Source organism: Carassius auratus, chromosome 4 (genome assembly GCF_003368295.1).
Source record: "Carassius auratus strain Wakin chromosome 4, ASM336829v1, whole genome shotgun sequence".
In the NCBI taxonomy this organism is placed as follows: Eukaryota; Metazoa; Chordata; class Actinopteri; order Cypriniformes; family Cyprinidae; genus Carassius; species Carassius auratus.
Window position 1 is genome coordinate 17,537,228 of NC_039246.1, and position 23,337 is coordinate 17,560,564.

The window sequence follows — 23,337 nt, forward strand, 5'->3', positions numbered from 1 at the left end:
AATATGAAAAAAAAGACACATGAAAGTATCATAACAGCAATCCATAGCTTCAGAAGACTTGAAATAAATATCATGGGATGTTCTTTTATGAAGCTTTGAATGAGAATAAGAGCATTGTCACTAATGTGGGAATCAACAAAACGATAAGTAAATAATTGAAGGATTTAAATTTGGGGTCAAATAATACTTATCAGTTACTTATGGTTTGGCTTGGAAAAACAGCCGCTCAGAAAGGTCAACAAAGAAAGAAAACACTTCACTCTCATCTCTTCCATTTTATATCTTCTCTGAAAAGACCGTCCAGAAGGTCAGGCTGGTTTTATGAAGGGCTTTACTGGCCTCCCCCAGCAGTGTCAAACATCTTCTTTCTTCCCTCCATTCCAGACATGGCTTCCACATTTTTACGCCAGTCACCTACCTCAGTCGTCAAGACCTATTAGACAGAAAGCAACAATGTATTATAGTGGCATGATTTGAGAAGTATCAACTATCAATTATGTTCACTGCCAAACTGTGGAGATGACGTAATGTTGTGACTGAGACTAAACAGAATTAAATATATACAAATATATATTAAATATATATATTAAAAGCTTGACTCAAGTATAAAATCTAGAAAAAACGGTAACACTTCAGAATATTTCATGGTTTGTTAATAGCAAGAATTGGACCTTAAAAAATGTGAGACTGAAAAACCATGTAAACAACATGACATTTACTTAATATGTAATATCTGTTTTCTTTTCTGCTAGAGTTTTGATATATGTGTTTTTTATTCTTCACTTTACCTTTTCTTGCTTGATATCCTCCTTCTTGACTGACTTCAAATTTGCACGGAGGTCCATGGAGCCTTTGTGTTTGGACCCCAGCAAGGCCCTCATCATCTCATCAGCAGACACACGCACCTTCCTCAGTGGGGGTTTCTTGAACTTCCCACCTAGATCCTGAACTTTCAACTTCAGCTCATTTATCTAAAATAAGTGGAATACAAAATTTCCATTACCCATGAGGTGCATAATACCTCAAAATAAGCTTTCCATTTGAACATCCATTCTTCTCAATGGCAGTTTCTTTTGTTAGTATATCGACCTTGAGAAGTATGCAGCCCAATGTCAGAACTCGGGTTTGATCGTGGTTCATTCTGCCATTGGGGATTGTCCATCATCAGCATCTGGTACTTGCTCTATATCTGCTTTGCTCCTCCATGTGACCTTCAGTCTCCCTTCTGTCTCCTCTTTCTTGTCAGTATTGACAATTCTGTATTCTGTATTTTCCAAAACCATAGTTCCAACACAAATTTGTAACAAATTCCAACACTTAATCTTGTTAAGAAATTCATTTAACCCAAAAAGCAAACTATGCTCCAATCAAACTGGGTGTCTTTAAAATACATATCTTGTGTAAACTCAGGCTATCTGTAATCAGAAGCACATTTAAAACTGGAATATAATTTTATTTAATTCATGTATTTCATATAATCTTTCTTGATTACAATCTGCCATCAAAATAATTTTTTGACATTTAATTATTCCAGCTGCTGTGGGAATAGGCTATAATTGAATGATCCATCACCTGCAGGATCCTCACATGTGATAGCCTAGTAGCCGTGAAAATTATTTAGGTTTACAGACGTGACGTAATGACACAGTGCCATGCTCGAATTTCCCCCAAAAGCCTACCCGAACCACTGAAATTAGAAAAAATTATTATAAATGAACCGTTGTGAATCAGGGTAAAGTAAGGTGATTTTATTTTTATTTTTTCGAAAACTGACTGGTTATACACATGCTCAAATATTGATTTTGGATATTTTTTAACCAAAAAAAAGTTTTGTACTTTAGCTTTAAGACTGTTTTTTTTTTTTTTTTTTGGTTACATAAAAACTTAGATTCGCTGAAACCAAAATATAAGACTGATTACCCTTTGGTTGACTACTAGTTCTTAAAACACTGTCTTAACATAGAGGCTTAGTTTATGCCACTGGCACCAAGTCTCCTTCCCTGCGTTAGCATTAACCTTTACGGGTTTTTTTGGCTATAGGTTGCAGGCTTGGCTTCCAATGGCTTTTGCTAAACTCGACAGGACAGTAGTGCTGAAAGGGATTTAGACACACTGGTTCAAGATGCTATAATAATTCTGGTATGTTTGATCAGGGATGGAAGAAAATCCTACTAGACAGCATTTCTTGATGGAGCCAATATCGGCTTCAGGTAAAGGTAATTTGCCCCGGTAGGACTAAAAGTAAAAAGATATGGGATGATTAAGATAAGGTTGATATAAAAACAAACATATTTGGTGCCAATACCTCAAATCCATATCATGCCTGCATTGGCTTCAACATAAAATTTTTGCTGGGAGTTTCCCAACCGGTATTGTCCATTCTAAAAATATCTTATTGGTTGGTATTATACTTACATCTTTGTTGTGCTTGTTGACTTTATCCTCATAGTCGTATCTCTCTTCATCTACTACATCAATTTTGGCATAGAGTTGCTTACACAGATTCTGAAAATGAATATTCAACATAAATACAGCTGGCCTGAGATTTGACAAATAATAAATGAAGCTAAACTGCACATTTTGTCTTCAACAAAAATGTTGTTTCTGCCTGAGCACATCACCTGTAACTCTGCCAGAGAGAGTCCAGAAAGATGTAAAGGAGGGTGTTTTTCTTTGAGGTAACAATTTTTCTCTTCTTCCCTGTCCTGTTTTTCTTTCTCCAAATCCTCCATCGCTCTGTTTAGAAGCATTATCTGTTCGAAAAAGGAAGAGGAGTTTTATGACAATTTCACAAAAAAGGAGGTAATAACATAGGTACAACAAAGTAGGTCATCCAACCTTCAAAGAAAGTTTTCGAGATGCTGAAATTTTTGACTTAGGCTGTTAAATAAAGAAAGGGAAATGAGATGTAGATGAAAAGCGATAAGAGTAAAATATTGCTTAGCATGCCTACTTTGTTGACATACTTTGTTGTCCACTTTTGGATTTCCAGGCCTTCGTATCTGGTAAATGACAATTTTAATTAAGCAGAAACATTTAAATGTGAAAATAAGTATTAGTTTGATATCTGTGTAAATACTACAAGCACTGTCTGTGTTAAAATGTAAAATAGTTTTGAAAACAACTGCTTACCGGACTGCCAGTATCAATAGTTATGAAAAGTTATGGTTAATAAAGAGAGGAAATAATCATCAGTAAGGCATTTTGATTAATCAAGCTATTCAAGTAATTAAAAAACATTCATTGATCACTAAATATTGATAGAATGCATTTTGAGTGGCTATTGAGTTTCACAAAACGTAATGCTGTATGTGTATGCCCTATGAACATCAAATGTTGAATAATCTTTTTATTTTTATAAATGGTACTTACTCGCCCATTTTGCTGTCTTGCTGAACTGGAAAAAAATAATTTCAACCAGATATTTTACATGAAACCTGAAAAAAAATGAATGCATAATTAATAATAACAACAACAAAACAGTAAATTTAACAGATTCAAATTTTAAGCTAAATCGGGTAAAGTATGTATGTCATACCTAGATTCTGTGTGGCTGATGGTCGAGGACAAGAGGCAGAACAACAGGGTGTTGAGACAAAGGGATTTTATAGTCCAGCCACCACTGGCTGTCAGATATTGTTTCCGTCACCAGGAATGCCTTGGCAGTGTTCTAAAAATGAAATATCACCAACTGCAAAGCTGTGACAATACAGTATACCTAAGAACAGGGCAATAGCTGGGGTTTGTGGGACCCCAGTGCAGGTTGTACAAATTGGCCCTGTTTGAAATTGTTTAAAGGGATAGTTCACTTTCAAATTACATTTTGGTATGTTTTAGCTTACCTCAAGGGCATCCAAGACATAGGTGTCTTTGTTTACGCAGTACTCTCCATTTTGATATGTTTAGGTCAAACCGTTTTTGTCTGTGACTCTCATAATGCAGGTCTATGGTCACCACCTCAAAGAGCATGCACAGAGAAGTCCGAATGAAACAATTCCCCATTATAAGTACACATTGATGACGTAAGACACGAAACGAGTGATTTGTGTGAGAAAACGAACAGTATTTATATGGTTTTTATGTACATCTTGTACACAACCACGTCCAAGTGATCTGAGGGTGCTCGTGCTTCCTGTTGTGTGACATTTGCGCGCGCTCTGGCTTAGTCTGCGCAAGTGCGGAAAGCGCCGGAAGTGATCTATCGTGCTTGTACGTCACTTATTGTTTGCACAGAGATTTCGGAAGTGTTACCTTTTACTGTGAAGATCTAAACATATTTAGACGTACAGGAAATCACAATGGAAGATGATTTCGATATATAAACAGACAACGTTTAATTTTATCAAGTAATGTTACTCAGAGCGATGGATTAGTCATCCACTGCAGCAGCACGTCTTTAGAGAGACAGATATCTTTTCAAAATTGGTGTTTTTTTAGTAGTATGTGTTGTGAGATGCCAACAGAAGTGGAGAGCATATGTTGTCACTGTGGGTGCTGAATTGGGCTCTTTCACAAACTTTTCTGTTTGTTTAAACTGCGATTTGTATTTGTTTGTTCAGGTGCAGAAGGAACTTCGAGGAGAACTTCATAAAGGAGACCTCGGTTCAGTATTGCTGTCTGTGAGATGGGTCTCTTTGGGTGAGAACACAGCATGCGAGTAACCAGCTACTAAGCCAAGCTTTTCCGCTTCTTGAGTTTGAATGCTTTAAACTAATAATAATAATAATTCCTTACATTTATATAGCGCTTTTTCTAGACACTCAAAGCGCTAACATAGTCACGGGGTATCTCCTCATCCACCACCAGTGTGCAGCATCCACCTGGATGATGCGACGGCAGCCATATTGCGCCAGAACGCCCACCACACACCACACACCAACTTACTGGTGGAGAGGAGACGGAGTGATGAAGCCAATCAGCAGAAATGGGGACTGTTAGAAGCCCATTATGGTCAGAGGCCAATGGGCGAATTTTGCCAGGATGCCTAGGTCACACCTCTACTCTTTTCGAAAGACATCCTGGGATTTTTTATGACCACAGAGAGTCAAGACCTCGGTTTAACGTCTCATCCGAAGGACTGTGCTTGTTGATAGTATAGTGTCCCCATCACTACACTGGGGTGCTAGGACCAGTGGTGGACAGTAACGGAGTAGCTTTACTTCGTTACTGTACTTAAGTACATTTTTCAAGTATCTGTACTTTACTTGAGTAATTTTATTTTGAGTAACTTTTACTTTTACTTCACTACATTCCGAAGCATAAAATCGTACTTTTTACTTCACTACATTTCATAAAACATATCGTTACTCCCTATAATATATCACGTGCTCCGAGACGCAAGCGGTGTCTGATTCATCATGAATGAACTGAGTCTTTTCAAAATAAACCTTTAAATCGGATCGCGAATCGCACCAAACGATTCGTTTACGAATTAGAATGATCCGATTGCAGCTGTTCTGGAGTCGACCACTCACTGATTCAAATGAACCGTTTAGTGCGAGTCTCCAGAAGTAAGAACCGGGAGCTCTTGTGAGCGCGCGTGCGTCTGATGTTGCTAAAAGTAAGTTATTAATGTCGAAATATTGGATTAATTATTGTAACTGAAAATCATATTTAGGTCAAAATTTTCAGTTGTTTGGGAACTAAATCCGTTGTAAAGAGTGATCTATTCAAGCCCACTGAAATGCTCGAGTGCAGACACATCAATTTTAGGTAAAAATAACACAGATTAAATACAATAACTCATGCACGTTCAAATTCCCCTCTGCCATAATGTTAACAGTTTTATTAAAATGTCCTACGTGATGTCTGTTTTTATATTGTTTATCAACAGTAACGTTATACATATGTATATTGTTTGGATTAACTAGACGAGTAGACAGACATGAATGTTTATTCATAACCGTACTGAAAATAAGTAAATATTGTTAGCTGATGCTAACTGTCTAGCTAACAAGCTTGTTGGTGCTAAGTTGAGGTAATTTTTATAAATAATGTCCAAATATTTTTAACCACCTATATATATATATATAAAAAAAAAATATATATATATATATATATATATATAGGGAGAGAGAGAGAGAGAGAGAGAGAGAGATTACATCCGGGTAGAAAAGAAAGGATGTGATGTTCAGAACATGGTAACTACAGTAATTATTAAAGTGGGAAGAGATGCACCCCGTTTGGCCAGGGTAGTTTTTAAACCATAGACAAGGTTTGAGAAGGAAAAAATCATTATGAAAATATAATTATATATGTTCTTCCGAACTTCAGGCCTTATTATCATGTCATATATAAAGTTACAGTACAGACCAAAAGTTTGGACACACTTTCTCATTCAAAGAGTTTTCTTCATTTTGACTTCATGACTAAGAAAGTTGTAGATTCACACTGAAGGCATCAAAACTATGAATTAACACATGTGGAATTATATATGGAATTATATTAATAACAAAAAAGCTTGAAACAACTGAAAATATGTCATATTGTAGGTTCTTCAAAGTAGCCACCTTTTGCTTTGATTACTGCTTTGCACACTCTTGGCATTCTCTTGATGAGCTTCAAGAGGTAGTCACCTGAAATGGTCTTCCAACAGTCTTGAAGGAGTTCTCCGAGAGATGCTTAGCACTTGTTGGCCCTTTTGCCTTCTGTCTGCGCTCCAGCTCACCCCTAAACCATCTCCATTGGGTTCAGGTCCGGTGACTGTGGAGGCCAGGTCATCTCTGCACCCCATCAACTCTCCTTCTTGGTCAAATAGCCCTTGATGCCTTCAGTGTGACTCTACAATCTTCATAGTCATGAAAACAAAGAAAACTATTTCAATGAGGAGGTGTGCCCAAACTTTTGGTCTGTTCTGTAACTTTGATGTTCTGTAAAACAAACTTTAAATTACTTTGTTCTTATTGGTGAAAAACAGATGGTCAACTTTGTTTTCTCTCAGGTACATCACAGTGTAAGCTTCACAGTGAACATTACTCTCATCAGCGTAGTCCATATCAACAACAAAAATTCTTGACTCCATATAGTGGTTATTTTGGAAAAAATCCCAGGTATTTTGAGCAGTAGGATTATAAAAAAATATGTGCTAATATAACATTAAATTAAGTAGCCTATAAAATTGCAAACATCTATCTTTCAGTACTTTTTTACTTAAGTACATAAAAAATTTAGTACTTTTGTACTTTCGCTTGAGTAAGATTGAAAAAGAAGTACTTTTACCTGATTTGTGTACTTCGTCCACCACTGGCTAGGACCCACACAGACCACAGGGTGAGCACCCCCTGCTGGCCTCACTAGCACCTCTTGAAAGACATCCTGGGATTTTTAATGACCACAGAGAGTCAGGACCTCGGTTTAACGTCTCATCCGAAGGACTGTGCTTGTTGATAGTATAGTGTCCCCATCACTACACTGGGGCGCTAGGACCCACACAGACCACAGGGTGAGCACCCCCTGCTGGCCTCACTAGCACCTCTTCCAGCAGCAACCTAGTTTTCTCAGGAGGTCTCCCATCCAGGTACTGACCAGGCTCAGCCCTGCTTAGCTTCAGTGGGAAACCGGTCTTGGGTTCCAGGGTGATATAGCTGCTGGCCATAAACTATTTTGGATGTTTGAACTGGCAAGTGGCACGGCTTAAAAACACATGAAAATGATGAGCTTTCATGACGAAAGGCAGCAGTGGCCTGTCAGCTGTTCTGATCGTCTTTTTAGACTGGCCTCAGCCAGATGATTGAGATCGCCAGGGGGCCCCCACTCAGCCGTCGGCCCCTATATTCGTCACCACCTTTTACCCCACTAGCAACAGCCCTGCATAAAAATATACAATGTCTTTTCTTTGGATTGATGTTGAGTTCACAAACACACATTATACACACAAAATATTGACATCAATATTTATCATTCACATGTAGGATATACCCTCTCAAAATAGTTTGTTAATGGGGCCCACAAATGGATAGCACCTCTGCACACTTGATTCGTGAACAGCAGAATAAAACAATTCTCAGGGGTGCCATAACGGGGACCCCCCAGACTGTGATTTTTTTGTAATGCGGGGAACTATCGATTTATACCAAGAGGGACAAACCTACCTATACAATCTCTCCTTTGTGGGTTTGTTTTGTTTTGTTTGTTTTTTGCATCCACCTCCCTACAAAACTTTCCCTCATAAATAAGTTACAAAACACTCTGCTCAACACACCTAACAGCATTCCCTTAACACTACAAGCAAAGCAAACAACAAACATGGAAGTTAACCTCACTGGGAGTAGAAGATGGTAGTTGTACACACGGAACACCTCAGACTCTCTCTCTGGAATGCAGTTCTGTGGGTTGTAATGAGGCTAATGACATGTGAGACATGCAGATCCATATGCAAAGATTTATTCTTAAATATGGTCAAAACAGGCAAGGGTCAGACAATGGCACACAGGTATATCAAGTGCAAGACAAGGGTAATCCAAAGTGGGTGTGGTCAATTGGCGGCTAACCATATCCAGAGTCTTGACAAGAGGGGAAATCCAAAAACATGAGCAGTAGTCCAGGCGAGATGCTAACACGGTCCGAAACAGAAAGGCAAAGGTTTAATCCAATATAAACAGGCAAGAATTAGGTAACACGGGAAAGCAGGCAAGAAAAGACTACGACTAAGAATTAGGGATTGGAAACTAGGGCAGAAATTTGCTCTGTAAGGTGCTACCACAAGAAGAGCGATATACGCAAACAATATTCGCCCGTGAGAAAGAGGAAGTCCATGGCTTAAGTAGCAATAAGCAGCATTAATCCACAAATGACTTAAGCTGTTAACTTTTTTTAATATGGCTGACACTCCCTCTGAGTTAAAATAAACCAATATCCCGGAGTAATTCATTTACTCAAACAGTACACTGACTGAACTGCTATGAAGAGAGAACTGAAGATGAACACCGAGCTGAGCCAAATAACGAACGAAAGATTGACTCATTCAAGTCAGTTCTTCATGGGATGTAGAGAAGCAACGGGAACCTTCTGGTTTGGTTTGCCAAATTTCTGACACACCTCAAAGGTTCTGCAAAACTCAGTTATTGAGGATTTGCAACCTGGCCAAATGTAGTTCTTAGTTATATGGTGAATGGATTTATTGACACCCAAGTGCCCTGCAAGTACATTTTTGTGGGGAAGCGTCAGCATCTGTGGATGATACAGTATGTAGCAGGAAGGACGATTTGATGGACTCCACGGCAGTCAGAAACATCATCATCCACTTACTTCCATTTCCTCATCAACACTCCATTATCACAGTAGTAAGCAATTCTTTTGTCGGGGCACTTTTTTAAAGTAATGAGATGAGTCTATGTTTTGTTCTGCAATTAACTGATTTTGGTCAACACCAAGAGTCTGATGTGAACTATTTATGTCAACCCATTCCTCAAACTCAGGCTTTATCAATAACTCACATTTGAGAGGTTCAGAGGACTCTTGCAAGAATGAGTCGGTAAGATTTACAATGTCTTTAAACTTTCTGGACTGTGCTTGGGCCACTACACATGCAGGAAATGTAGATAGGAATTATTGGGAAAGACTAGAAGTAACATCAGCTTTACCATCGTTCACCACTATAGATCTGGGAAAAACTTGACCACCTGCCAGGTCATTTCCGATTATGAGACCCACCCCTTCAAACAATAACTGCTCCGCACACCGAGATTAACTAATCAACGCACAAGATTAGATTTTAAGTGTACTTGATGGAGAGGTACACTATCATACCCCATCTCAATACCACTAATTACATCTGTACCGGTGTATGAAATTTGTGAGAAAGGCAGTAATTATATTAGGACAAAGGACTGCACTGAGCCTGTATCTTGCAAAATCACAACAGGCTGATGTTCAATGTCAGACAAGGAAGTGCCAGAAAGGTTGCATATATTTATCCTTAACTACTGACATCGTTTGCACCAACGCAGGCTTCTTTATTTTAGCCCCCACAGACAGTAAAAGCAGTAACATTTGTCTTGATTGCATTATTTTTCGACAAATACAGTGACGTGACAACTCTTGTATTACAGTATTTTTATTAGCAAGTGGAGCTTTTGACGAACGGACAGATGGAAACAGATTGCTTTGCGTCAAAACAAACTTGTCTGCTAATACAGCAGCATCCAACAACGAAGCTACTTTTGGCTCATTTAAATGAATGACAACACCCTCAGGAAGACATGTTTTAAAATCCTCCAGTATGATCAACTCTTTCAACTGCTCAATAGTAGTGGTCTTACTGGAGAGACACCATTTTTCAAACACTCATTTCTCTCTTGCAAACTTTCTCTCTCAAAGTCTCTCTGACTTTGTATGCACTCTAAACTTTTGGCGATAACCCTCAGGGACCAGTTCCTATGCTCTGAGAACAGCAGCTTTAAGGATTTTATAATTGTCATGTTCTTCAGCTGTGTGCCCATGAACTCCAGTAGAGGGCACCCAATTCATTACTCTTGCATTTGGTATCTGAACTCCATTTCCGATAATCCTGTGCTTAGGGGCTAATCACCACCAGATGTTCCCCTTTACCACTCCCCTATATATACTGTGTTTGGACTCTCAGTGATTGCGAAGTCTTGTTTAGCCCAGTCTGACATTTGCGAGTGCTTTCCTTGTGTTTGTTCCTGTCGTGTATTATCTTGGATTGTTTGTACCGCCTGTGATTCTCTGCCATCTGCCCCTTTGACAATTGCTCTTGTTTTTTTAATCTGTTTATGCTGATTGCTGCCTGCCCCGACCTCTGCCTGGAATATGTCTATGTATCTGGATTATATGTGTTATCTCTGATGCTAGTGATTGATCTTGACTGTTTCTGACCATGATTAATAAAAGCTGCAAATGGATCCGCTCGACTTTGACTCCATGTTACAATAATACAGTAATTGCTCAATTGGTAATGATGTGCAAACCTCTTGAGCTATACCCGTTAAACTGCATTGCAACAATAACACCCACATTTCATTTGGCCATTTAAGCTTACCTGCAACATGCTGTGTTGACATACATTTTGTTTTTCTGATGCTGCCCAGTAACAGGAACTATTTAAAATTAAGGAGATTGTAAACAAAATGTTTTCACTAACTAACAAATACTAATAACTATGTCAGTCAGGACATAATAGGTTGCTTCTTTAAAGCAAGATATGTATTCATTACAGTCTTATTCATAAATATTTGTGAGCCTGATCTCATGATGAAAATATTTCCAAGACGTAAAATACTTACGTAAAATACTACACAATTTGTCAGAGAATAGACTTTAAAATTCTCCTCTTTGTCTATAAATCCCTTCATAACAAAGCTCAAGTCTATTTATCTAAACTTCTTCATCTGTATACTCCATCTAGAAGCCTTCGATCCTGTGACCAGGCTTTGTTGGTGGTCCCTTGCGTTAGACTAAAGCGTAAAGTGTGCATTTGCGGTGGCAGGGCCACCACTCTTGAATACCCTGCCTTTAGAGATTAGACTGGCCCATTTCTTGTCTATTTTTAAGTTCTTGCTAAAAACCTTTTTATTTTCTTTAGTGTATTGACTACTGTGATACATAAAATTTTTAAATGGGTGGTTTTAAATTTGTGTCTGGTATATTTTACATGTATGTGTAATACTATTGCGCATGTGTAAAGCACTTTGGTCAGCCTGGGGGCTGTTGGAAATGCGCTATACAAATAAAAATTTTATTGAAATTGAAAATGTACATTTCATGACATATTCAATGTGAAATATCTACTGGGTGGTGCGAATAGAGTGTTACTGATTTTTGTACAATCTGTCAATGTTTATTGATGTCAAATCATACAAAATCACAAATTTGTGTAATTCTAAAATCTCACATGGTCAAGCTTATTAAAAATACTGACTTCAATGAATTGATAAAATGTAAAATGGTTTCAGATGGTCGGTTCCATTTACTGAATCATCATTGTATTACATGCAGCAGCCATTTTGATTTTCTGGTGCAACAGGAGCTACTTAAAATTAAAGAGATTGTAAGAAATCTTTTATGTTTTATTATGTAATGTCAGAACATAATCCATTATACATTGGCTCGTTTTCGTTCTCACTGATTTAATTCAAAAATAGAACAGAAGTCATAAACATAAAAATGTATCATTGATGTTTCACTAAATCACAGATTCATGCCAATTAATGCTATGTCTCAAGAAGTAAAAAAATGTTTTCATAATTAAAGTCAAAGTGACTTTGTTTTCACCTGTTAACTATCAGATAATAAGCTTGCAGAAAGGTATGTAGCACCAATCCACATGCCTGTTCTACACATTTCAAAAGTTATGCCTGAGCAGAAAGTAATCAACCTAGAAGTCAAACCCATGTAATACATAAAAGACAACAATGTCTATTCTACCAACAAGTGCATTAATGTACTTCACTGAGAAGCCATTTGTAGAGGCAACCATTAATGACACTCTTCTTCATAAGCTTTATTGATCCACAGTATCGTTACATATAGAGTGTGTATGCAAAGGGATGAAAACAATATGCGGCAGAAGGGAAATGACCTTGTTGATATGTTGCCAAAATAGTCCAGAGCAGGTGCTTCAGCTATTTATTCTTAAACATGATCCCAACACAGTTATGGGGAACTTGCTCACCCCGTTATTATAATATCCATCGCAGTGTCTGCTGCTGGCTCTATGCATCAATGACTTTCAACACCTGTCAACATAAAACCAAAATGAGGCAGATCAGGTAAGATATGAAGGATTTGGTGGTTCACTGTTTGGTAAAACAAATAATAAAATAGTACTCCTTAACATATTTGGATAGGATTTTTTTCTTTTTGTACAAAATGTTTTTTTTTTAATTCATTATTTTGATAAATAAAATATTATGAATTAATTGTATAAAATTTTTAAAAATGTAAAAAGCATTTGTGTGCAAAATCCATCCCACAAGAGATAACATACAGACACTGCATATTTACATTGTAACTCTTTCAGTGTAACTGCATTTCTGTCAACACCTTCTTTGTTTTGGTTTCTTTTAAAAGATACTGATAACTTGACTTGTATTTACTTTACCAGGAAAACAATCTTTAAAATCTTTAAAACAATGTGAGGTTTCATTTAATCTGGAATACATTTAAAATATCTGGTTTACCAGCAACTTTTAGTCATCATTTATTTGAACACAGGGGCGCTGAACTGGGGGTAAAACCAGTACTGATGACCAGGGCCCCAAAGGAAGAGAGGGCCCTTGAAAAGTCTGGAATAAAATTGGTGGCATTAGGGGTGGCATTAGGACTGGGATCTTGTGCAGCGCCCCTGTTTGAACATGAAAATGTGTATTTATGTATTATTCATGATCCCAGAATATATTAATTCAACATGTACATAATTTCCATATTTATAAAAAAAAAAAAAAAAGTTTTTTGGCCAGCGTGTAGATGTCCCAAGATTGAATCCTGAGTCCTGAAATAAAGTCAAAAACACCAATATTAAGTCTTTAAAAATATATATAAATAAATAAAAAGATTAATTGTGTATGTGAATCTGTTGATGTTTCTGCATATTATTCTATTAAATAGCACAGTTTTTCAGCCAAATACTACAAAGGACAATGTTGTATATATTATAATTTACTATTTATTTTATCAGAAGCTTTAAAAAAATTTTTTTCAGTAATTAGCTGTTTAATTAGCTGTTTTTATTTTATTCATGTTACTGTACAGTCATCCAGTCAATACTGTAAAAATCTACATAACTATACATTTAAAAAAATGTTTGGAAAAATATATTAAAGATTTTAAATAAATGTACATTTTAAATTATATAGATACAAAAACTTGAAATGAATATATTAAGTTTTTATTATGAAATAATTAAAAGCAGATAGTAAGTAATTAGCAGCTGTAAATTCATCCAACACTTATAATTCTGTCATCGTTTCTTCACTCTCATGTCATTCCAGACTTGTTGGACTTCATACTGCACCATTAAAAAATTGCAGTTTTCACCCACATTGAGATTTGGAAAAAATTCCTGTGACTATAAGCAATCTTAAAATCTTCAGTCAGGCAGCTTTAACATGATCCATCAGCCTGGTTTCAGATTCTAAATATAATATAGGCTAAACCTCTACATGCTTGAATGACATTACTCATTATGACTGATCATGTTATAGTCCAAGATCTCCTTCTGCTGGTGGAGAAGGGTGTGTACAATAATGTTTTATATTATTTGTACTATTTGCTTTTTCTGTATACCTTATTGTGTAACAGCATAGTCCTACTGTATCTCATGAGGCGATGCACTTCACTTCCATTTGTAGTGCGTAGTATGGATCAGAAGAGATATCAACCACTCATTACTGTTATTTAGTCATTCAATTTAAGTAAACTTCATATTGAGTAGTGTGCAGTATGGAGTATATACTGCTTGCAATTTGATTAATTTAGTTAAGTGCATTGCAAGATTTTATTTTTCATGTGATATTCTCATAATTGAATTGTAATTAAGGACAGGAACTTATTTGATCATTAAATTACATTAATTAAAAATAATTAAAGCTGTTATGCACCAGTACAGCCTGTGTGGATATAAAATATACCCTAAAAGGATATATATATATATATATATATATATATATATATATATATATATATATATGTGTGTGTGTGTGTGTGTGTGTGTGTGTGTGTGTGTGTGTGTGTGTGTGTGTGTGTGTATATATATATATATATATATATATATATATATATATATATATATATATATATATATATATATATATATATATATATCCCAGAACAAGAGATTAATCTGGTAATAAATTAAAATTAAATGACTCAAATACAGGCATATTAATATTTACATATTAAAAATAAAGGCTCCAAAGGGGTGTTTTTGCAGTGATGCCATTTGGTTCCCTCAAGAACATTTCAGTGAATTGTATTATTTTTATCATCTTGAAGAACATTTAAAAAATAGAAAGAAACGTTTCTGCATTTGAAAGGTTCTATGGATGTTAAAGGTTCTCCAAGGAACCGTTGATGCAAATAAAGAACAGATCTATTTTTAAGAGTGCACTATATTCACCCATATTTTAATTTAATAGGTCAATATAGCAACAGTATGAATGCAGATTTTATGGTTTCACTGAATTAACCTATAGATTTTAATTAAAGTAAAGATGTTTGAAATAATTCGCGGAAATGGGCTAAATATTAACCCGTTAATAACCTAAGTTTAACATTTAAAAATAACACCATGCAAATTGGGGGCTTCGTCTGTCAATTCTGTTACTTCTGCTCCACAAATCAAAAAACACTGATGTGTTGTGGGGGGAATCTTATTTTTATCCCGTCTTATCCTAAAACAGAAGGGGGCAGCACCATTACAAATAATGAAGGCAATGATGCGTGCTAAGGCGTTCACAAACTGAGCTTTGTCTCTCACTTATTCGGAAGATAACGTCCGAGACGACCAGGTTGAGAGGGGAGGCCTAAAAATTCATTTGCATAGCGATGGGCCGTGAAAATGGGCCGTGATGCGGTGTTAAAGGCGACATGAAGCTGCATAGCGCAGGGATCCGATTTGTTGGAGAGTTCAAGATGGTTTGAGTTAGGGGTGATGGGGCAGCAGAAATCTGGATCCAGTATAAAATCCCGTGAGATTCCTCCTACTGGGCCAGACGGAACCGATGAAGGCGATCGCATCAACCGCATCCCAGAATAAGTCGACCGTGATTGTGAGCTCATTCATCAGCAAAGAATCAGTGCAGGGAATGAGAAGGAATTTGATGCATGCATGAAAATCTAACAGTGGTTTACCACTGTTGGTCTCTTACGCACCGCGTAATGGAAAGAGCAGGATAACGGTACTTCAGAGTCTTTTTGCTCCTAATGGCAGCGGCACCGAAATAAACGGGACAGCCGTGAACACGTGTTATTGAGCTAGGCATTTGTCTGATCAGATCGGCGGAATGGTGTCTTTGAGATGTCACCGGAGCAAGTATATATGGGCCACTCTGCTGGTGTTGGCGTTGTTGTGGCTCTACATCTTCCCCGTGTACAGGATCCCCAGCGACAAGGAAATGGTGGATGAGGTTCTGCGGCAGGGACAGACGTGGAGTAGAAACCAAACCGGAGCAGATCTGTACAGGTAACGTCAACGTTATTACAATGAGTTTTGATTCATCGCGTTCAATTATTCATTCATTGTGAGCGCATCTGGGATGCGCATGGCCACAAATCTTGGATAAATTGGGACCGTGACGCGATTTGGAATTACATGTAGTCTCTCACTAACTGCAATCAAGTAAATGGAGCGGTTGCAATCAGTATCTCATCCATGTAATCAAGCCCTCGTGATTACATATGAGTATTGCAGAGTGCACACATCTCCTCTGAAAAACCGATCAAAGAGAGCGCATGCGCAGAGATGCCTCTGTCCCCGCTCTGAACTCAATAGTAAAAGCAGGTCAGGTCTTTGCGACGTCTGATTCTGATGTTGTTGTTTATTATTATTATACTATTCCTTTGACTTTGGATTGAAATTTGTTGCACAGCTATAGCAAAATATTGTTATTTTGTCAACATATCATATTTTATTATTATTACATTAGAAAAGTGTCAGTTGCACAATAGAAAAGATCTGCTGCAAAACATTAGTTGAAGAAAACAAGTCTTTATACACGTTTCCATAAATTGTCAAACCTATGTTGTTTTTGTAATCATAAATGCAATTTATTTTGATGCATTTCACTGTGGCCCCTTTCAATAATTCCTTAAATTTTCTTTACTTGGAGTTAAAAATTCTAACTTTAATTTCACAAAACCTGCCGTATTCATTCATTCATGTATTCTTTTTTATTTATTTAATAAATGCTTTTCATTTATGCTCACTTCCAGATTGGAAACTAAATTATTTAAATCTAATTGCACTGAAATCTTTTTGTTAAATAAGATACTTTGTTCTTTCAAAAATGTGTATTTGCTCCTGGACAATTAGAAATGACTATTTCAGAAGCCTTTACTTCTGCTTCCCATAATCAGTGTCAAAATATTTTCTTTCCTTGACAGGAAACTGTTGACAGAATGCTGTGACCCAAAGAGGATGTTTGCTGTTACTAAGGAAAACTCGCCAATAGGCAAAGTCTTGTGGTACGATGGGGAAATCTACCATTATCACACGGTCACCAATGACACCTACCCAATCTTTGTTCAGGTACTGTTTATCATAAGTCAATGAGCCAAAATATATGACTAGTTTTTGCTGCTACATCTTTAGCATGACTACTGTTTCTTGTAAAATGCAGTTATTTATCTGAATCCAAGTTTTGCATCAGCTTTACATTTGTAACAATATAACACTAAAATAGTCAAACTGATATTAAACAGATAATACCTCCTTGTGTTGAGTTCTTTGTGTCTTCACATTAATTTGTCATCCTAATACAATTTTTAATGCATGACAGAAGAAGAGTGTACTGTTCCAAATCGCTGTTAATTCAAGATTATATGCTCAACAGGCACACACAAATATGGTTAGCCAAAAATCGCAGCACACTTTGGTGTTTTAAATCTATCAGAACATTCTTTTTAGTTAAGTGTATTTGCAGATAAATGTCTGGAATGATAAACGTTGGAATGTGGAAGTGTTTGAAAGCAAAGCAGTTGGTCCCTTTTTTTTTCTTTCCACCCCCACTCTCCATGAAGCTCAGCGCAGCACTCCTCCTTCTAAAAATAAACAGGCAGGGGAGAGACACCCGCATGGGTCCTGATTGTCCTGTACTGGGCACCATTCTGCCTTTCCGTCGCAGTGTTCCTCCTACACTGTCTCAGAGCCCACGCTCATTATTGATGGACACACAAAGCAATATCCTACACACACTCATGCACCCCTGCCTCACACTAATGTAGTTACACTGTGATTTAGTATGTTTATTCAATGAGATCTATGGATTATGCAGCCATGTTACTATGGACACAGTGTTTTGTTTTGTTGTTATTTAGTTTTTTTAACTAAAAGGGGTCAATTAATAATTTTATAGTACATTTAGTCGTAAATGGTTCTTTTGTGACCAAAAAAAAAAAAAAAACCCATTGAAAAGATTCATTTTTACATGCACAGTCACTGTCATTCTCAGTATTATGTTTCAGTGTACGTCAGGCTTACTGAATTTTAACCATCTGCTTGTAATTTTTATCAGAACGTTATGTATCACTGATGCCAGATAGGACAGCACTGATATGATCTTACTAGAGCTTCATTCTTTTAGAGATGTTTGCATGACGTTTCACCAACTGGTGTCAAAATTATTAGTTATTTAATGCGGCTTTACCTGTAATCATAGGTGTAGAACAGTGCTTAAACTAAAAACATCTTCCAGTAGTGTTTGAGACTAGCAAACCCTGTAACAACAGATTAGAACATTTACAGGTATAAAATATAGAGTAGCACATTCCTATCCTTTAATTCAATTAGAGAGTCCTGATATATAGTATAAACACAATTGGATGCTTAACTGTTTGTTCCGGACAGGCATATTTCTTTAAGTGAATAATACTTCAGGCTTTTTAGCTATTTTGTTAGTGGGAAACTGGATATAAACAGAGTGACCAGATGTTTCACTACATTTGTTCCTGCTGTGGGAATGCCAGAACGACTGAAGAAAAGTTGAAGCATGATGATGTGCATTTCTCGTCTGTTTAATGTGTCATCATCTGCTGACCAAAAAGCCACTCCCTTAAAATTCATCTTTCAGGCATGTTTGTATATGCTCTGTACAGCTTTTTCCCCAAGTCAAAATGTCATAAGCTTAGTAGTAATATAAAGTTATAAAGTTCCTGTGGCTCAAGTGATAGAGCATTTTGGTAGTGGTGCAAGGTTGTGGGTTCAATTCCCAGGGAACACACACTGTAAAACCCGACAAGTTAACTTAACTCAAATCGTTTGAGTAAACCGATTGCCTTGACTGTAATACCCGACAAGTAAACTTAACTCAAACGGTTTGAGTAAACAGATATCATTAAGTTATGTTAACTCAAACTGTTTGAGGAAACCGATTGCCTTAAACCATTTAAGTTGAAAAAACTAACAGTTATGAGTACTCTGAACTTAATTCAGTTGAGTTCACTGAAAGAAGATATACATTGCAATTAAGTGATTAAGTGATTAATTGAGCTTTAGTGATGAACACCTGCTGTTAACAAACAGAATTACTGAAGAAAAGAGAGAAAGGAACAACAGCTGACTTCAGACACAGCCTCACTCAAACCTGACAAGTTATGTTAACTCAAACCATTTGAGGAAACCGATTGCCTTAAACTATTTAAGTTGAAAAAACTAACAGTTACGAGTACTCTGAACTTAATTCAGTTGAGTTCACTGAAAGAAGATGTACATTGCAATTAAGTGATTAAGTGATTAACTAAGTGCTGATTGTGAATTAGTGATGAACAGCTGCTGTTAACAAACAGAATCACTGAAGAAAAGAGAAACACAAGAACTACTACAACTGACTTCAGACACAGACTTAGATGAAATCAACTGAAATAAAATACATTAAATCTCTCAAGATTTGATTAAACAACCCCACAAACAGCATCACCAGCTCCACTTATTAATAACCAGACTGACTTTATTTCTGTCAGACGTCTACAGAAGATCTTATTGAGAATGAACTAAGGTTTAGATGTTGATTTATTGTTTCATTTGAAGTAACCATGTTAGAGATCAGTGTCTGCTTTAGTTGGGCTCTTGACCCTTGATATCTGTCTTAGTCTTTTCTCTGGCTGTTATAACCGTGTGTTTCTAAAACACATTTGTTGTAACTCAAAAGCCCAGAAGAAATGCCATCAGGTGTTAACCTGTACCTAGGTGTAGGTTGTTATGCTTCATATAGGTGATGATAATTATTCATAGTAAATCAAGGGTCAAGAGCCCAACTAAAGCAAACACTGATCTCTAACATGGTTACTTCAAATGAAACAATAAATCAACATCTAAACCTTAGTTCATTCTCAATAAGATCTTCTGTAGACGTCTGACAGAAATAAAGTCAGTCTGGTTATTAATAAGTGGAGCTGGTGATGCTGTTTGTGGGGTTGTTTAATCAGATCTTGAGAGATTTCATGTATTTTATTTCAGTTGATTTCATCTAAGACTGTGTCTGAAGTCAGTTGTAGTAGTTCTTGTGTTTCTCTTTTCTTCAGTGATTCTGTTTGTTAGCAGCAGCTGTTCATCACTAATTCTCAATCAGCACTTAGTTAATCACTTAATTATTTGAATGCAAAGTTTTAAAACTTACAGGGTTTAAATCAAGGTAATCTGTTTACTCAAACGGTTTGAGTTAAGTTTACTTGTCAGGTTTTACAGTGCATGTTAGGTAAAATGTTAGCCTAAATGCACTGTAATTCGCTTTGGATAAAAGTATCTGCTAAATTCATAAATTTAATTTAAATTTGTAATATGCCATGTATGATGTCTGTGTCTAAACAAATGGATATTAAAATGTTTGTTTTAGTATTTGATAAATCTCTGAAGTAGAATATATAAAGTATAGCTGCACATCTAATGACAGCATAACAGATACATTCTTTATTAACACACCAATTCTGTTGATTTTTTTTTTTTTTTTGTAGACCCAAGCCATATGTGCTAGAGATCATAATGGGATACAGAATATGGATTAAGCCCTTCTGCTCTGGACCATTAAGAAACCACCTAGAAATCACCCAAAAAACAATGCAAACACCACTCAGGGAAGCTTAGCAACAGTGTATCAACTTCCTGCCACAATACTATGAAAATCTTATAAGGAATAATATGTAATCTGCTTTGGATTTTGGCTTCTCTTGGTTTGTTGTCTGTAACTCCTGTAAAAAGAAAATGTCTGAAGATGAGTGTTTTAATTATGAATATGCAAGATGAAATTGTTGTCTGTAATGCCACTTAATAGCCAGGGGCTCTTACAAAGGTTCTTTTCATCAAATGAGTTTCACCCAATTGTTCACCGCTCTTTGAAGCGTATGAATATTGAAGTAACCTAGATTTTAATTTGTATACATCAAAAGAAACAAATGGAAATGTACTACGTGTGTGTGTGTGTGACTCTTCATTGCTTTGACACATTTGTGTAACACACAGTTTTTGTGTTGCTAGGATACACCATTGCAGTTTCCTCTGAAGAAGTGTTCAGTCGTGGGCAATGGAGGGGTCCTGAAACACAGTGGCTGTGGTAAAGAAATTGACCAAGCTGAATTTATCATGAGGTGAGAAGTAATATTTGTTTATATATATTTGTGTATATATATACATATTAGGGGTGGAATGGTACACAGATGTCACAGTTCGGTACGTACCACTGTTCCGGGTCACGGTTCGATATGATTTCGGTGGAAAACATTTTTTATTCTGAACAGTGGTACAAATAAAAAAAGATTAATCCTAGATGTGAAAATGCTAAATATTATTACATTATGTTATATATAAAATCCTCAGTACATATATACATACAAGGAATAAATTCTTGAAATATATTTGATTTAGTTCAGTGGTTTTTAACTCCAGTCCTTGCGCAACATCCTGCATATTTTGCATGTTGAGTGCACAAGCCTTTAAAGTATGCACCTTCGTCAGTCTGTAAGAGACACATTCAGAGTCAGCACACAGTCACTCTCTAGTGGGCTTTATTTTCAAGTGTCATCACATGGCTTTCGCCGTTATTCTGCTGGCAGCCAATTATCAAACAGCGCATTGCTGCGGGCACCCCCTTTTGGATTGGGGGTGAATTGCCTTCATTGTAAGGCCTCATCCACCAAACCAAGATGTCCATACCATATATATACACACACAGTGCCGTGAAAAACGTTTAGCCTGTTTTTTTTTTGTTTTTTTGTTTTTTGCATATTTGTCACACTTAAAAGATTCTTAGAAGATTAGAAGATAATGAAAGTAAATACAAACTGCAGTATTTGTAAAATTTCCCTTAAGGGAAAAAATGTGTCCAAACCCCATTAAATCATGAAAGAACTGTGATTAACCACATTATTTTAGAAAGCGGAGTTTTGAGTTCTGAAATTTCACTAGCCACACCCAGGCCTGATTACAGGCCTGATTACTGCCAGACCTCAAGTTAAAAACGGTGCACAACGTTTTGCTACGGTTTCCGGATTGAACGTCATGTTTCCTGGAAACGGTGTGCACCGGTGTACAATGGGGTTTGAGATGCGTTTTCTCTTGTTTGGTGGGTGTGTCAGAACTGCAGTCCAATCAGCAGCAACATGTATATAAAGCACGCGGTATTAAAGTGAACTCGCACAATGGCTTCAAGGAAAATAATGTACAAATATGTTCGTTGCAGCTCGGTATATGCAATAACTGAGGATATTAGAAGACATGTTTGTCGTAAGTTTTATTGTAAAAATATAGGACATAATGATGTAGTTGTTTATATTTTTAGATTCATTGCAAGTGTATGACATTTGGTATAGAAATAAACAATGGTAATTAAGTGCTTTTCCTAAAAATGAGAAAGAAAATACAGGGTATTAAAACCGTATGAACTACAAATAAAGTCAGTATGTGAGGCTAAATAGATGGCTTCGAAAATTCTTCACAAAGAAACCAAAGAATGGCCTTTTTTTTTCTTCAAAGAATGGCCTTCTCAGCTGCCATAGTTGCAACTCTTGCGTCATCAGAACAGTGTGTTCAACGCATCACCATTTCTGTTTGAAAAACGTTTTGCAACTTTTGTCGGGGCTGAACGCAGCCCTGTTGAATCAAGAAATCACTTAAATAGAACCTGTCTGACAAAGTGAAGCATGCTTAAAGAGCAACACATCATAACACAATCTAAAGAAATTGAAGAACAGATAAGAAAATTGGAAAAGATATAAGTCTTCAACTGTTCTTTTAAAAGTAATAATGGATGAAGGTAGGAAGTTCATCCCATTGTAGAGATGTAAAGGTGCCACATTTTGAAGAAATGTTTTGTGCCCTTCAATCATTGACTCTAAAATGCAGAAGGGAACTTTAAGGTGGGAGGATCCATTTCCAATTATCAAATCCAGTATCAAATCCCAAAAATGATTTTAAGTATGCAGCAAAAGGAAGAGAATGGAGTAAAATCAAGAAAAATATGGCATGGAACATCTTTGATTTATTGAAGAGTAGATGTGCTGCCAAGTTCTGGATCATCTGCAGAGGCTTATATGTGCTGACTGGAAAGCTGGCCAACAGAGCACTGCAGTAGTACAGTTTTGAAATGACAAGTATTTGTACAAAGAGCTGCACAATGTACCCAGAAAAAAATAGTCTGGTGTTCCTGTTATTTTAAAGCATTAACCTGCATG

The 23,337-nt window shown here is 36.6% G+C and overlaps 2 protein-coding genes across 2 annotated transcripts in view; one reads left to right on the forward strand and one right to left on the reverse strand.

Annotated features, from left to right (window-relative positions):
• On the reverse strand, window positions 1-15,941 carry LOC113056775 (troponin I, slow skeletal muscle-like). The gene is made up of 8 exons (XM_026223623.1): window positions 15,832-15,941; window positions 12,061-12,081; window positions 2,967-2,994; window positions 2,839-2,880; window positions 2,622-2,753; window positions 2,416-2,505; window positions 789-971; window positions 1-433 (listed from the first exon to the last, which is right to left on the reverse strand). The coding sequence occupies exons 1-8, from the start codon at window positions 15,939-15,941 to the stop codon at window positions 332-334; spliced, it is 708 nt and encodes a 235-aa protein (XP_026079408.1). The 3' UTR covers window positions 1-331.
• The window catches only part of LOC113061141 (alpha-N-acetylneuraminide alpha-2,8-sialyltransferase-like), a 14,189-nt gene continuing 6,141 nt past the window's right edge, over window positions 15,290-23,337 (forward strand). Inside the window, exons 1-3 of the mRNA XM_026230244.1 lie at window positions 15,290-16,141; window positions 17,062-17,206; window positions 21,146-21,255. Coding sequence (XP_026086029.1) covers window positions 15,963-16,141; window positions 17,062-17,206; window positions 21,146-21,255 — 434 coding nt within the window. The 5' untranslated portion in view covers window positions 15,290-15,962. The remainder of the gene's footprint in view (window positions 16,142-17,061; window positions 17,207-21,145; window positions 21,256-23,337) is intronic.